This window comes from Babylonia areolata, chromosome 3 (assembly GCF_041734735.1).
Source record: "Babylonia areolata isolate BAREFJ2019XMU chromosome 3, ASM4173473v1, whole genome shotgun sequence".
Lineage (NCBI taxonomy): Eukaryota > Metazoa > Mollusca > Gastropoda > Neogastropoda > Buccinidae > Babylonia > Babylonia areolata.
Window position 1 is genome coordinate 34381130 of NC_134878.1, and position 13648 is coordinate 34394777.

Sequence of the window (13648 nt, forward strand, 5' to 3'; positions counted from 1 at the left end):
ACCAGTGCCTAATGGCCGTAACGACGGCGATGATAACGACAGTTTGATATCGATTATACATCAATGTGTATTATTGATAACAACGAGTAACCATAGATGAATAAGGTTTGCAAAATTTCACGACATATCCAACCGGATACTTGATTTTCTTAGACTATTCTATAGTTTATAACATGTCAGCTTTTTATTAAATGTGTAGTGTGCCACAGATATATCAACCCTGAGACGAAAAACCTATTTTACGACATCGCTCGAGGAGAACTGAAAGTGTCAAGATGGCGGCCGCTTGGGTCGCCCTGGCCGCTTTCGGCACCGAATTCGTGGTAAATAATTGCGTATTTTCATAATTGTATTTGTGTTTTGGTCACGCTTTGTACTTTTCATGATATATACTTGACATGTCTTCTGTTTTTTTGCCAGTTCGACATGAAAGTGGAGAGGACATAGTGAGACTTGATTTTGACAGAGGTTGAGTGTGACTGTCACCCAGTGTCGGTCGTCTGCTTTCCTCTTTTCAAGACCACTTTGGCTGTCCGTATTGTGTATTTTTTAATAACACCCAAACAGGTGGCAATGGATAAAACTTGCCAGTTATGTTTATGTACATAGTTTACTGTGAATCCAGGCGGTTGGTCGCGATGCACCATGTTTAAGTGAATATACTAGCCATTAATTGCAGTGTTACTCAATTCATCACGGCTCTCGATTTAAAGTGTGTGATGGTTTTAAGAGGTGGGTTGACGTCAGAGTTGCATAATATATAATAATGATGATAATACTAATAAGTTATTTATATAGCACCTAGTCAAAACGATTTCGCTGTATTTTATTAAACAGCTGTAAGAAATGTTTAGTATTAAGATTCCGTTCAACAAGCCGTCGTATTGTGTTAACAGCTGAATAAATTTTCCATTTGTAAATAACAATAACAAAACAAGCAAAAAAGTTTATTTGGTATACAGATATTGTCAGTGATACTTAGTGCACACATGCAAAGTAATTACATGGATGAACGATCAGTGTCCTTTCCTTCCACCTCAGTCAACCTCACCTTCTCCACCCCAAACATTGATGAGAGAGACACAACCCCACTTAGATCAAGCAGGCAAACAAGAACTATTACTTTCATTTCTAGCAGAGGGTAAGGGAGGAAAGGGGATGGGGGGTGTTTATGCTTATGAAATTTTCTTTACTATTTTCTAGGTGAACAGTTTACAGTTGAACATTAGTTATTGAGCAACCCAAGTACTACAATATTTTCTGCAACTACAGTGACTGTGAAGCAGTGATCAGCTTTACAAAGATTTTTTTTTGTTTTTTAGTCGCTTGGAAATGCTCAGGACTGTACTCAGACTGCCAGAGATGTTGCGTTGAAGAAGTACAAGAGTTATATACCTCTTTGAAGTGTAGGTTGAAAGGTAAAAAAAAAAAAAAAAAAAATCAAGACTAATCAATCTGAACTAGATGCTGAAGCAGTGATAGGGTTCAGGAAGGCACCAAACACTTTGGAGGGAACTGACAAATTGGAAACTGTTCACAAGACTGAAAAAACACCAAAGTTAACCCTGAGGTTACCTTGGGATTTGGCCAAACAACTGAAACCTATTTGCAGGGGAATTTTCGCAACCAATGGATAGTCTTAGAAAAAATATTCTCAGTAATTTCATAACTGACATGAGTAAAAGTATATTTGTATTTAGTGTATATTTTCTGAAAGAAAAATGAAAGAAAAAAAAAGTTTTGGTCATTAAATAAATATGTGATCCTCAAAACATACGTGTATTTATACATAACATGGATTAATACAGCACACACACAGACACGCACATACGCACACATGCACACACACACACACACACACACACACACACACACACACACACACACAGTCTCCAAAAAGGGAGTGTCTGGATCAAAATCATCAGACCATTGTCAAACCTACTGATCTGAAAATTGGCACGCCCACTCCACTGCCCCTCCCCCTTTCCACTGGTCCGTGTGTCCTGATTCGCGCTGCACACTTTAATCTGATACCTCCCCCATATTTTACCTCTTGTGGGTCTGTCTGTCACCCACTGTGAATCTCAAATCAATAAATTAATAAATGCTGTCTGCCAGCAGTATTGAACTCTGTTCTGCTCTCTGGGTGAAGAGTAGGCTGACATTCCTCACCTTTCTCTTCCAACGAAATGTCGCATTGCAGTTTATCTTCATCTTCTTCAAGCATTCTAATTTTCATTGAGCAGCAGCTAAATCCAGTGATAGGGCGTTTAGTTTTGCTCATACTCAGCTTGGGACAAGGTTGAAGGTATCATCATTTTAGTTGCCTACATAGATAATGAATTGTGGATGTGCTCCAGTCAGCCAAGTAAATCACTTGAAAAAACACATTCCTTGCTATGTGTGAATTATCCACCATTTGAGAACAGCTTTCATGGCAGCCTAAAGGGTTTGAATCTGTGATTCTTACACTGTAAAATCTATAAAAAAAAAACAATTAAAAAAAACCACCCCCAAAAAAACCCCGTCTGACTCAGGACCGAAATAAGTCTCTTTTTTATGGCCACAGCTGCATGCAAGACATGATAATTTCACTCTTTTCTCGTTTAAAAAAAAAAAAAGTGGTCTAACATGTGGAGTGATGGCCCTGGAGGTAATGCGTCTGCCTAGGAAGCGAGAGAATCTGAGCGCGCTGGTTCAAATCACAGCTCAGCCGCCAATATTTTCTCCCCCTCCACTAGGCCTTGAGTGGTGGGTTGGATGCTAGTCATTCGGATGACATGATAAAACTGAGGTCCCCGTGTGCAGCATGCACTTAGCGCATGTAAAAGAACCCACGGCAACAAAAGGGTTGTTCCTGCAAAATTCTGTAGAAAAAATCTATTTCAATAGGAAAAACAAATAAAACTGCACGCAGGAAAAAAAAAAAAAAAAAAACGGAGGTGGCATCATTGTAGTGTAGGACGTGCTCTCCTGGGGGGGGAGAGCAGCCCGGAATTTCACACAGAGAAATCTGTTGTGACAAAAGAGGAACTTACACCAAAACAACAATACAATACAGTTGTCTTCTTGGCCCAGAAAACAAAGAACAAAGAGAAGAACAAACAAACAAAATAAAATTAAAACAGTGGACACATACCACCCTTCCCATTAGAATGCCCACAGTTCTTGTGTCATTTTCATAATAATGTACAAATCGATTTCTGCAGAGTTTTTACAACATGTCTGGGTATTTTCTTGCTCTTAGTGTGTGTTGCCTCTTGTTAACTGTGTGTACATTCGAGTTTATGGAAATGTGTGTGTGTGTTGTATATGTGTGTGTGTGTGTGTGTGTACATTGATCAAAGAATGTCAGATTTACCGTGTTCTATCAGCAAAAGCGTATTTATTTTCATTTCCCTCAAGCCTTTTTTGATACCAACTCTAAATTCAGAGAGAACTGATCCACTGAGAACTTTCTGGCAATGGTCTGGGTGTGTGTATAGTATTAAAACACAGTGTGTGTGTTGTGGCATGTATTGTACTTTTTTTTGATGTCATGGAAACAGGTTTTTCGGTTTTGTATTATTGTTCTTGTTGTGTGTGTTGTTGTTTTGTTATTGTATGTCTTTTCGATAGGAAAAAACAACATAAAAAGAACTGCATGCAGGAAAAAAAATATACTATAAATGGGGAGAGCAGCCGAAATTACACAGAAAAAATCTGTTGTGATAAAAAGAAATACAATATAAATACAAATTCAAATGTGGTGTTACATGTCATTATGCAGACTGTATATGTACATTTGTTTCATGGGAGGTGGTTAGAGCCCTGCACCATCTTATGGGAGGCAGTTAGTGCCCTGCACATTATAAGTACTATTATCATAATTATCATGCTCATCATCATTGTCATTGTCAATCAAAACATGATAAAATGGTTGTGTTGTTGGTTTCTTGTTATCAGAAAACTATTTCACCCAGGAATCAACTAGAGGGAGCAAACCTGATTGTTTATAGTGTTGCTGGAATTTGCAAAGTATATAAGTGCATTAGGCTTTAGAACAGACCACTCAGTTTAAAAAAAAAGAAAAAAAGTCAACATTAGATTTGGCCCTATTATTGTATTAAGGACAGAGCTCAAGATGAATGATGAGAAACCTGCAGGCCCAGTCATGACGTCATTGCCCTAGTTAGTGGTATTTGACAGAAGGAATTTGATACTTTGTCTATGCATGGGACAAACATTGTTAATCTGTTGCAAATACTCTGGCTGTCTTCCCTTTCACTCCCTGGCATCTCATTATCCCCTGTATTTTTGTGTGTCAGTGTGGATATACAATGTTTTCCTCTTTTTCTTGCTCTCTGACTTTAATCTTTCTTTCTGTATGTTGCTGTGAAATTTTCCCTGGTATTTTGTTTAGTTTGTTTTTAAGCAGTCATCACCAGTTTGATTTACACAAAACAACACATATACAATGGGGCATAATACCTACCCATGCACATGAAAAATCAAACATATGTGTATCTTACACTAAGACAATACTACGAATTGCAGGTATGACACACCACACTCACATGAGCGCACGCATCAAAAAAACCCTATACATGCAACACACACACACAAACACGCTTGCGCACACACAAACATCCACCCACAGATACACACACCTATATGATGACTTCAGTAGAGGGCAAAGTGGGTGTAGGAGAGGAGGAAGATTGTGGACAATTAGCTGTGCTTCATCACCACCTAAAGGCCTGTTTGAATAGATGGGTTTTCAAGTTTTTTTGAAAGAGTACAGAGTTCGTAAGTGATGGAGATCCAAAGGAAGAGAATTTCAGACAGAAGGATCTTGTATTGAAAGGCCCTCTGGTTTTGGGGACACGAAGGAGCTTTTCAGGAGAAGACCTGAGACGAACTGGAAGGGATGAAAAATATAAATGACAGTAGATTAAATGTCCGAAGGGAGAGATTCCTTCAACAAGTGGGACGGAAAAGCCAGTATGGCAATTTTGTATTGAATTCTGTATGGATGGGTTACCAGTGGAATTTGACGAAAAGTGGGGTAACGTTATCTTTTTTTTGATTTTCTGAAATGATTCTTGAGCATTGTTCAAAATCATCTTGAAGGCGTGAAACATATCAGAAGGCAGACCAGCAAATAGTGATTGCGTCGTCAAGCGATTAGGATCAAGGAAACAAACAAGCTGGTGTGGTTGCTTCAGTAAGTTAGATATGGACGAAATGGTAAGAATTTTCCTCAGTTGGAAGTTTGCAGTTTTACAGAAATACTGACATGGTTGCTGCATGGACAGAGCTGAATCCAAAAAAAAAATGCCCTAGGTTTCGGACAGAAATTTTGAGAGTTGATATCAGCATTGCAGACAGTCAAGTATGGTCGGAAATGTGACTTAGAACTATAAGTATGGCATCTTTCTCAACCTCATTAAGTTTTAAGCTTGTTTATCAGCATCCACTCCTTCACAGCAACAATGGCACCATCTCTTATGTTTATGCGGAAGGATGGCACAAAGGATTGGGGAAAGAAGCTGTAGTGCCCGTACACTATAATCATATATATTTTTTGACTATAGAGTTTTCTGGACTGAAGGGCATTAAGCATCTGATTCCTATCATCTCCACCCTCCCTCCCCACAGTTGTCCCCCTACCACTCCTAAACCTCTCCACAATGTTTTTTTGTTTTCGAAGGGTTGCGGGCGTGCCATTTATAAGCTGCTTTTGATTATACAGAAGAAGACGTGTTTTCATTTCTATTTTGAAAACAAAAAATCTGGTACTATTTTCATTTATTGTTGAATGTTGTTCCTGCACGTGCAGAGCCCTCAGAAAAGGTTGAGGGAGATTCTGCGCTATGTGGTGCTGCAGCAGGAGTCTGGCAAGGGTAGAAAACTTGCCTTCACTCAACAGCTGTGTCAAGCTGATCCGCAGGCTGGGAGGACAACAAGGCCTTTTGGTTTGGTGAAGAACCTGGAGATATGTGGCCTGGTATGTTTGTCGTTTACTTCTCTGCTGAATGCTGCAGAGGTTTATGGGCTTTTTTTTCCTTTGTTGTATGTATTCATTTTGTTGGTCTTTTGAATGTATGCAGGGAATAAAAAGTGTGCACATGTTACAGTGGTGCAGTGACAATCTCAATTTCTTTTCTAAACCTCAAAATTTATTTTCAAATGTGATGGAACTCCTGAACAAAAGGAAGATTTGCAGCAGTAATTGTCAATAGGGAAGTACTATAATCCAGGTGGTATTGTTTGTTTGTTTTGTTTTCCTTTTCTTGGGAGGCGCTGTAGCACAGTTGAGTTGGAGTTTTGACTTAATACTGTTCACGTGATCATCAGTGATCAGGGTTCATGGTTGCGGTTTGGGGTGGATGTTGCTGTCCTTGTGAAGGCAGTTATTCCGATTTCCCCCACTATCAGGGTGAATGGGTTCCTGACCTCCTTTGGGGAAGGGTTTTATAAACGGCAGAAGGAGAGTTCTAGGGAGGATTCCTATGCTGAGTCCTTAGACACAGTGGATATGAAATCATTGCCCTTTTGATCATAAAGGTTATGGGCCTTTTCAAACTGTCACCTTTCCACTTTGGTACAATTGTGTATTGTTCCTGTTAAATTCAGCATCGCTGTTGTAAACTTGACTTTATGAATGTCATACGTGGCAGCAGAGTTGAATTGTGTTGTTTGAAGTAATGTGTTACCAAAAAAAAAAGCTCAGGGCTAATGCTGTGGGAATGATGGCCCCTGGGGCTCGGAGTATCCACCTGTGAGAGAATCTGAGTAAGAGTGAGTGTCAGATTATGAATCTCACACACTTGCCAATATTATCTCTCCCTCCTTTTGTCCTTGAGGTGGTGGTGTGGCGCTACGTCACTCAGATGAAAATGAATAATCTGAGGTCTAGTGTGGAGAATGCCACTCAGGCATACAATACATACAATACAATACAATAAATACAATACAGTACAAAACATGCAATGGCAATGCAATACATACAAATACAATACTAATGAGAACCAGTTCTCATTGATGTACCCAACATACTAAATTGGTACTGATGCTGTTCTTGTGGCCTCATTTTCAAATGATCTTTGTTTTCCATTTACTTCTGAAAACAGCTGATCAGTTTATGCTTATATTAGTTATAATCTGTTATGTTGCAGTTTGCAGATAGGCCTGCTGCATGAAGCCAAGGAGGTGCGGGCAGCAGTCCTGCGTGTGCTGAGACATTTGTTACAGACTGAAGACATGCTTCGTGCCTTCCTGATTTTGCACATGGGATTATCTAGTGATGAGGTGGGGGAAATGATGAGTTGATGTGTTTTTAAATATAATATTTGCTAATTGTGCATCTCACATTCAGAAGAGTCTGTATATGTTTGGCATATGAATCTGAAATATTTTCCTCAAAAACTAAACAGTTTCATTGTGTTGTATCTTGTAAATTTACATCAGTGTTAAGTGGAAAACTTGATTGTTGGGTTTTAAAGACATGAAGGCTCCATGTCTGTTTTTTGTTGTTTTTTTTTTTTTCTCAATTTTATATTCTGAACCAGATGTCTTGATGTAAGACTGGTTTTGACTGTGAACCAGATGTCTTGATGTGTGCCTTGACAACGAAATTGAGCGGATCCAGCCAAACGCCTCATCCGACAAATCAACACCGTGGCTCCCAAGGAGATGCCCCACTCCCTGTGTATGCCATCATCGCTGTGGGCAACGATGGCGCCGGGGAACGGATCGCTTTGTCCGCATCTGTCTGGCCACGCTGTGTGAGATCAGTGAGTCAACATTATGTGTTGTTGTAATAACAATAATTTTAATCAGAGCATCTATATTTACATAGCATTGGATCTTGTGCAGAGACAAATCCAGCACATTCACACCAGTTATCACATGCATGGCACTTAAGGCCTGACAAGTGTGTTGGGTTGTGCTGCTGGTCAGGCATCTGCCTAGCAGATGCACGTGTGGCATATATTATATGGTTTGTCTGAATGCTGTGATGCCTCCTTGAGAAACTGAAGCTGAAACTTCTTGTTTGTGTGTGTGTGCGTGTGTGTGGTGTGTGTGTGACTGCAGCGTTGCGCAACGTGGACCTGGTTGGGGAAGTGTTGGGGCATCAGCACTCTGCTGTGGAATATTCTGGACAGCCACCAGTACCCTCGCCTCAATGAGTCTCTCACCTGCACCTTGATGTACCTGTTGAACCACCCGCGCTCTCGTCACTACATCAAGGCCAAACACTGACCTGGAGGTAGTAATATATATATATACATAACAAAAATATAATTCATGTATAATATATATTCACTCGTCTGTTGAGCAATTTCAGGGGTAAACAATAATATGATTTATATAAAATATATATTCACTTGTCTGCTGGTCAAGTTCAGGGGTACACTGTCACAGTCCTGTTGGTGAAGTTGTTGCATGTTTTGCATGTGCAAATGGTATAGGATTAAATGAACTCATTGTAATATGAGATATTCTTGCATGCGGAGACTGTAAACCTGTCATTCAGTCTAACCAAAGGAAGCTATTCCATGCACCAGATCAAAATATCAGCTTTTGTTTTAAAAAAACAAAAAAAACAAGAAGAAGAAATGGCTGAGAATACCCCTTTTCATGTCACAGTAATTCATCAGCTCTGCTAGCTTACTTTTATATTAATTTGCTGAGTTCCATTGCCTTAATATAAAATAGTCGAGTCAAGGGCCCCACTGTGGCTGTGGTTAACAGCGCAAGTCCAGACCCATAATTTGACCATTTCCCAACTCACTCGTTTCACTACCAAACGTAATTAAATGACACCAATCTTATACTGGAATAAAGTTCATCTTTCATCTATCTTCCTGTGGTATTTGTTTTTATCATTCGAGTCAAACTGGTATGTGCCGGGCGTTCAAACACAAAGGGTGTCGTGTCGATTTTTACTGCGGTGACAGATCTCCGTCGTGCTTGCCGTGCGAGCAGAATAACATGTGTGTCACTCGATCGTTTCGCGCTGCATTGTTTGGCCATGTATAAAATTTAGAAACTATGTCACTGGCAAGCCAGGATTCTCAAGTTTTGATTGGCTAGAAATTTTGTTGGGGTTTTCACAGAAAGTAGATATGAAAGTCGCAGCGAAAGTGTGAGACTGATGTTTGCGACCCTATAACATACGAACCAGTGTTTCAAATCACGAGCAAATTACAAGAAAAGAAAGTTTAAACTATGCACTTTCAAGTGCAATTCATGGCTTTTCTATAAAGAAAGAGTCTCGATCGCGCTTTGGAAGAAAAACGACGTGACCGATTTCGGATCCCGCAACGCTGCTCGACCATGGCGGCGATCGAAGCCGTCTGCTCGTCATCATCGTTTGAAGAATGGAAGACACGCCAACTTACAGGTTTGTAAGCAAATTTTTTTCAATATGTTTATTTTGAAAATAAATGTAAATCATATTTTTATATTTTGTGGGTTTGGATGAATCCTAACAACTTTGCTTCAGCAGTGTTGATGTGTAACTGGAACTGTAACGCTTCGTCAGTCACGTTATTTTTTAGCACAATTATGATCTTTTATTCAAAAATTTACCGCGATCGACAGCTGTATCCTAGAAGATGAAGTGTCAGATTATTCAGTAATTTTTTTGTTGTACTAGGGTTTTGAGTTAGTGAGAGCGGATTGATGGTTTAATATTGTGGACCGACGTCGGACAGCATGGAACACGTGTATCTTTCCACTTCTGTTCTGATCATCAAACGCCAAGGACAATTTCACGCGTCTGTGTGTGTGTGTGTGTGTGTGTGTGCGTGCGTGCGAGCGTGCGTGTGTGCGTGCGTGCGCGCATTAGTATGTATCTTATATACTAAGAGGTGTATGCACAGAGTTAGTGTCTGTTGAACTGATGTAGCATGCATACATGAGGTTGCCTGAGTATGGATTAGTTAGTGTGTGTGTGTGTGTGTGTGTGTGTGTGTGTGTAAAGATGTAAAGAATAAATAACTTATATGATCTAGTAAACATGAAATAAGTTTAAGATATGTTTGTTACATAAACTTACATCAATTTAAGTGAAACCATTACAGTGGAGTAGTAATGAAATTAGTAGATCATGTATCAGTGCACATCATCACACACTCATGCACACACACATATAAATGATATATATGCAAAAGCATCTATGAAATGAAAAAAAAAAAGTATTTTAACGCATTTGAGCTGTCTCAAATTTCATGCCTGTGTATTTCAGATGATGATCAGTATAAAGCCTTAAGGGCGACTGTTGCACACAGTGGACGAGGAAGACCACCATCAGCACCCAAGGTTCCATCCAACAACAAACTCTTGATGCAGTTAAATATGTTAAGCATCAAGAAAACAAAACCTGGGGGGAAATGGAACATTTTCTACACAAATTGTTCCCAGAGTGTACCTTTCCACGTGTGGTGTCAATAGTTAAGGAATTCCAGCAAGTGTGAAACGATCAGTGGTGCTGAATGTTCTTTCTACAAGAAAGGAAAGATTCATGCATCTTCCCTGGCCCACTCCTGTCAGAAGTTTGGAATTACACGTGCAGATCTTTTGAAGGAACTGTAGAGGACTGTGAGGCTTTACTCAGTTGTCCTATTGGTCTTGTGTCTGAAGTATGTCACTTAGCTAGGATATTGAGGATAAAGGATGCAACATTGCATAAATGACACCTGGTCAGAGATTTTGCCACAACCCAACAGCTCAAATTAAAACTGGGGAGGCTCAGAGCAGTGAGGCTCGCCTGCGTAAAAACAGAAGTAAACCAGGGGGAGAGAGTGCACTTCAAGATTTTTTTAGAACTTCCTTTTGAAAGGGCAGAGGTCATCAGAGACAGCAGGAAGAAGCAAAAAACTGTCAAACAGCTACCTCCTACTTCAGATCCAGAGCCAGCATGCAGCAAAGAAAAAAATGAGGACATTATCACACAGGAACTAAGAACAACGACAGAGGAGGTGTCATTTCTTAAAGCAAAACTGAGTGAAAAAGAAAGGGAACTGCAAATCAAGGATGCTGAAATGACTGGACTTCTGTTATGTCAAATATGCACATTTACAATTACTCTGGTGATATCTGACAGCATAGTATCATCATGATTGTAAAAAACTTGCTCATTTGTTACTAAAAACCATATACTTTGTGACTGTTTCATTGTTATTGCATTTCTGATAGCATTAAGTCTCCAAAAAACTGTATTCTACATGCTTTTCTGAACAAGCACATATCTGAATGTTTTTGTAGCATGAAAACTTCTGAGATATCAGCATTATAAGTCAGCATGTTATCACTGTGAAATCAGGCCATTCGACACTTGACAAAACTGATATTTTGCTATTTTGAAGGCCCTGTCTCTCTCTAAGCTTGTTCTTGAGTAGGCCAGAAAAAAATTCAGCATAAACTAGGTATTGGTGGAACCAAGTACAGCAAAGAACAATGTGGTAAAGTCTTCATCATAAAATTTTACGACAGTCTAAAAATAGCAATTTGTTAAATCTGTCAAACGCGTCATTTTTGCACATTTTTAGACGCCGTTTTCTTAAAAACTACTGGGTATAAATGCAAGGAAAATTTGCATGTGAACTTAGTTTTTATGTTCTTTCCAATGGTGTAATTAGTTTTTAGATATGTTGAATTTCAAATTTAAGTGGTCCTACCTAAATAAATATGTTCTATTGCTCTGATAAGTGATGATTACAATGATCGTAACAGCTGTAATAAAGTATTGCTACTAATGAAATTACTTTGTAAGATTATTGCTGTTGATTTTTGATTTTTTTGTTTTTATCTTAGACTTTGCTTGCACCGTTAACAGACAGCCAGTTTCACTTTGGTGGTGAAACGTCAGCAGAGGAAAAACTCAACAAATTAGAAGGTGAGTTGATGAATGCATGAGTCAGTTATTTGCAGTTCTGTGTTCAACACCCTATGCCCTTGAGCATTCTCAGCACACACACACATACACACAATATTTTCACTCAAGGTATATATCCAGAATGTTGGAAAAATGGTTTAAACATTCCATTGTATAAAATGGGAACCGAGGAGATCCAATAATTATAGGGGAAAAACCTTAACCAATACCTTGGAAAAGTATTCTGCAGAATATTAAATAATCGAATAACTGAGTACCTAGAACAAGGCTGAACATCTAACAAAGGAACAAACTGGATTTTGGAAACACTACAGAACAACTAATCAAATTTTCATTCTGAAAAAAGATCATTAATGAATTAATAAAAGTAAAAAAAATGTAGATATGTGGTTGTTTTGTGGATTTTGAAAAAGCCTTTGATAATGTTTGGCACGATGCCTTGTTCCTAAAGTTGAAAAGAATGGGCATAACTGGAAAATGCTTGATATAATTAAAGACATGTATGATAATTCCAAAATTCATATTAATTCATACGAAGGTCTCAGCACAGAAATAACTGTACAGAAGGGTGTAAAACAGGGCAGTACACTAAGCCAACTTTATTTGATATTTTTATAGATGATATTGTAAAATATATGGAAAGTAACGATTCTCCAAAATTCAATGGTGTTTAACCCAGCAGTGTACCATGTTTACTTTATGCTGATGATCTGGTATTCTGTCTTTAACAAGAAAAGATTGCAACAAAAATTACATAATTTGAACACATATTGCCATAGATGGGGATTAAAAATCAGTTGAGAAAAAATGAAAGTGGTAATCTTTACAAGATCTGACCCAAAAATACCAATATATTTTTACTGTGGCGAAGATATAATACCAAACAGCAGAAGAATATAATATTTAGGAGTTAATATTCCACAAAAGTGGAAGTCTGATAACAGCCCAGGAACACCTAACTGAACAAGCAAACAAAGCATTGCATACTTTACGAAGAGCATTCAAAATATCAACATCAATCCAGGTACCATATCTAAGCTGTATGATACTTTGATAACAGCAATATCGATTTATGGGGTGGAGGTATGGTTACCTTACCAAGTCAAACTGGATGATTCTTTTCGATTTAGCACATCTTTTTGATGACTGCTTATCGATAAGTTTCCACATGAAAATTACACATTAAATTTTGTAAGCAAATACTTGGAGGAAACAAAAAAGCTATGGTGCTTCCAGTGTTAGGTGAATTGGGAAAGTTTCCCAAAAAGGGTTTAAAGTTAATATCCCAAAAATTGCATATTGGTTCACATAATTTCTTTACCGGGACATTTCCCCTTCATCAAAAAATTTATATAGCCCTTTTTACCAACAAGAAAATAAAAAATTTCCCCCAGGGTTTATTTTTTTTAAAAAAGAAAATTGAAATTATGGCCCTTTGACAAAATTTGGAAAGACCAATTCGCTTTTAAATTTACACAAACTTAACCTTGAACAAAAGGGGCAGACTCCCGGGGTTTGAAAAACCTGCCCTGTGAAAACTACTACCCGGCCTAGCGGGGGGAAAACGAAACCCAACTAGGGGCCGAAAACCCCGGGAAAAGTAGGTAACCCTAATTTCCCCCTGCGGCTTGCCCCCCTTTTTTTCCCGGGCAGCTTTCCATAACTCCTTTTTCCTGTGCTCTTCATATGGAAAAATTTTTTTTTCGTATTTCTGCCTTCTGTCGATTCTCTGGCTTTTTCTTTTTTTTTGTCAAATTATGT

At 38.6% G+C, this 13648-nt stretch overlaps 2 protein-coding genes across 3 annotated transcripts in view; both read left to right on the top strand.

Moving 5' to 3' along the window:
• The first annotated feature begins 6734 nt into the window (after positions 1 to 6734).
• On the top strand, positions 6735 to 8247 carry LOC143280297 (rapamycin-insensitive companion of mTOR-like). Its single transcript, XM_076584927.1, is given in 9 exon segments — positions 6735 to 6763; positions 7161 to 7272; positions 7274 to 7293; positions 7591 to 7628; positions 7631 to 7690; positions 7693 to 7731; positions 7734 to 7778; positions 8080 to 8108; positions 8110 to 8247. Coding segments are annotated over 9 exon segments (510 nt in total).
• A 3504-nt stretch (positions 8248 to 11751) lies between these two features.
• Positions 11752 to 13648, top strand: part of LOC143279962 (rapamycin-insensitive companion of mTOR-like) — an 86640-nt gene continuing 84743 nt past the window's right edge. For both annotated transcript variants that reach the window (XM_076584343.1, XM_076584344.1), the window contains exon 1: positions 11752 to 11887. The gene's annotated coding sequence lies outside the window, so the exon portion shown is untranslated. The remainder of the gene's footprint in view (positions 11888 to 13648) is intronic.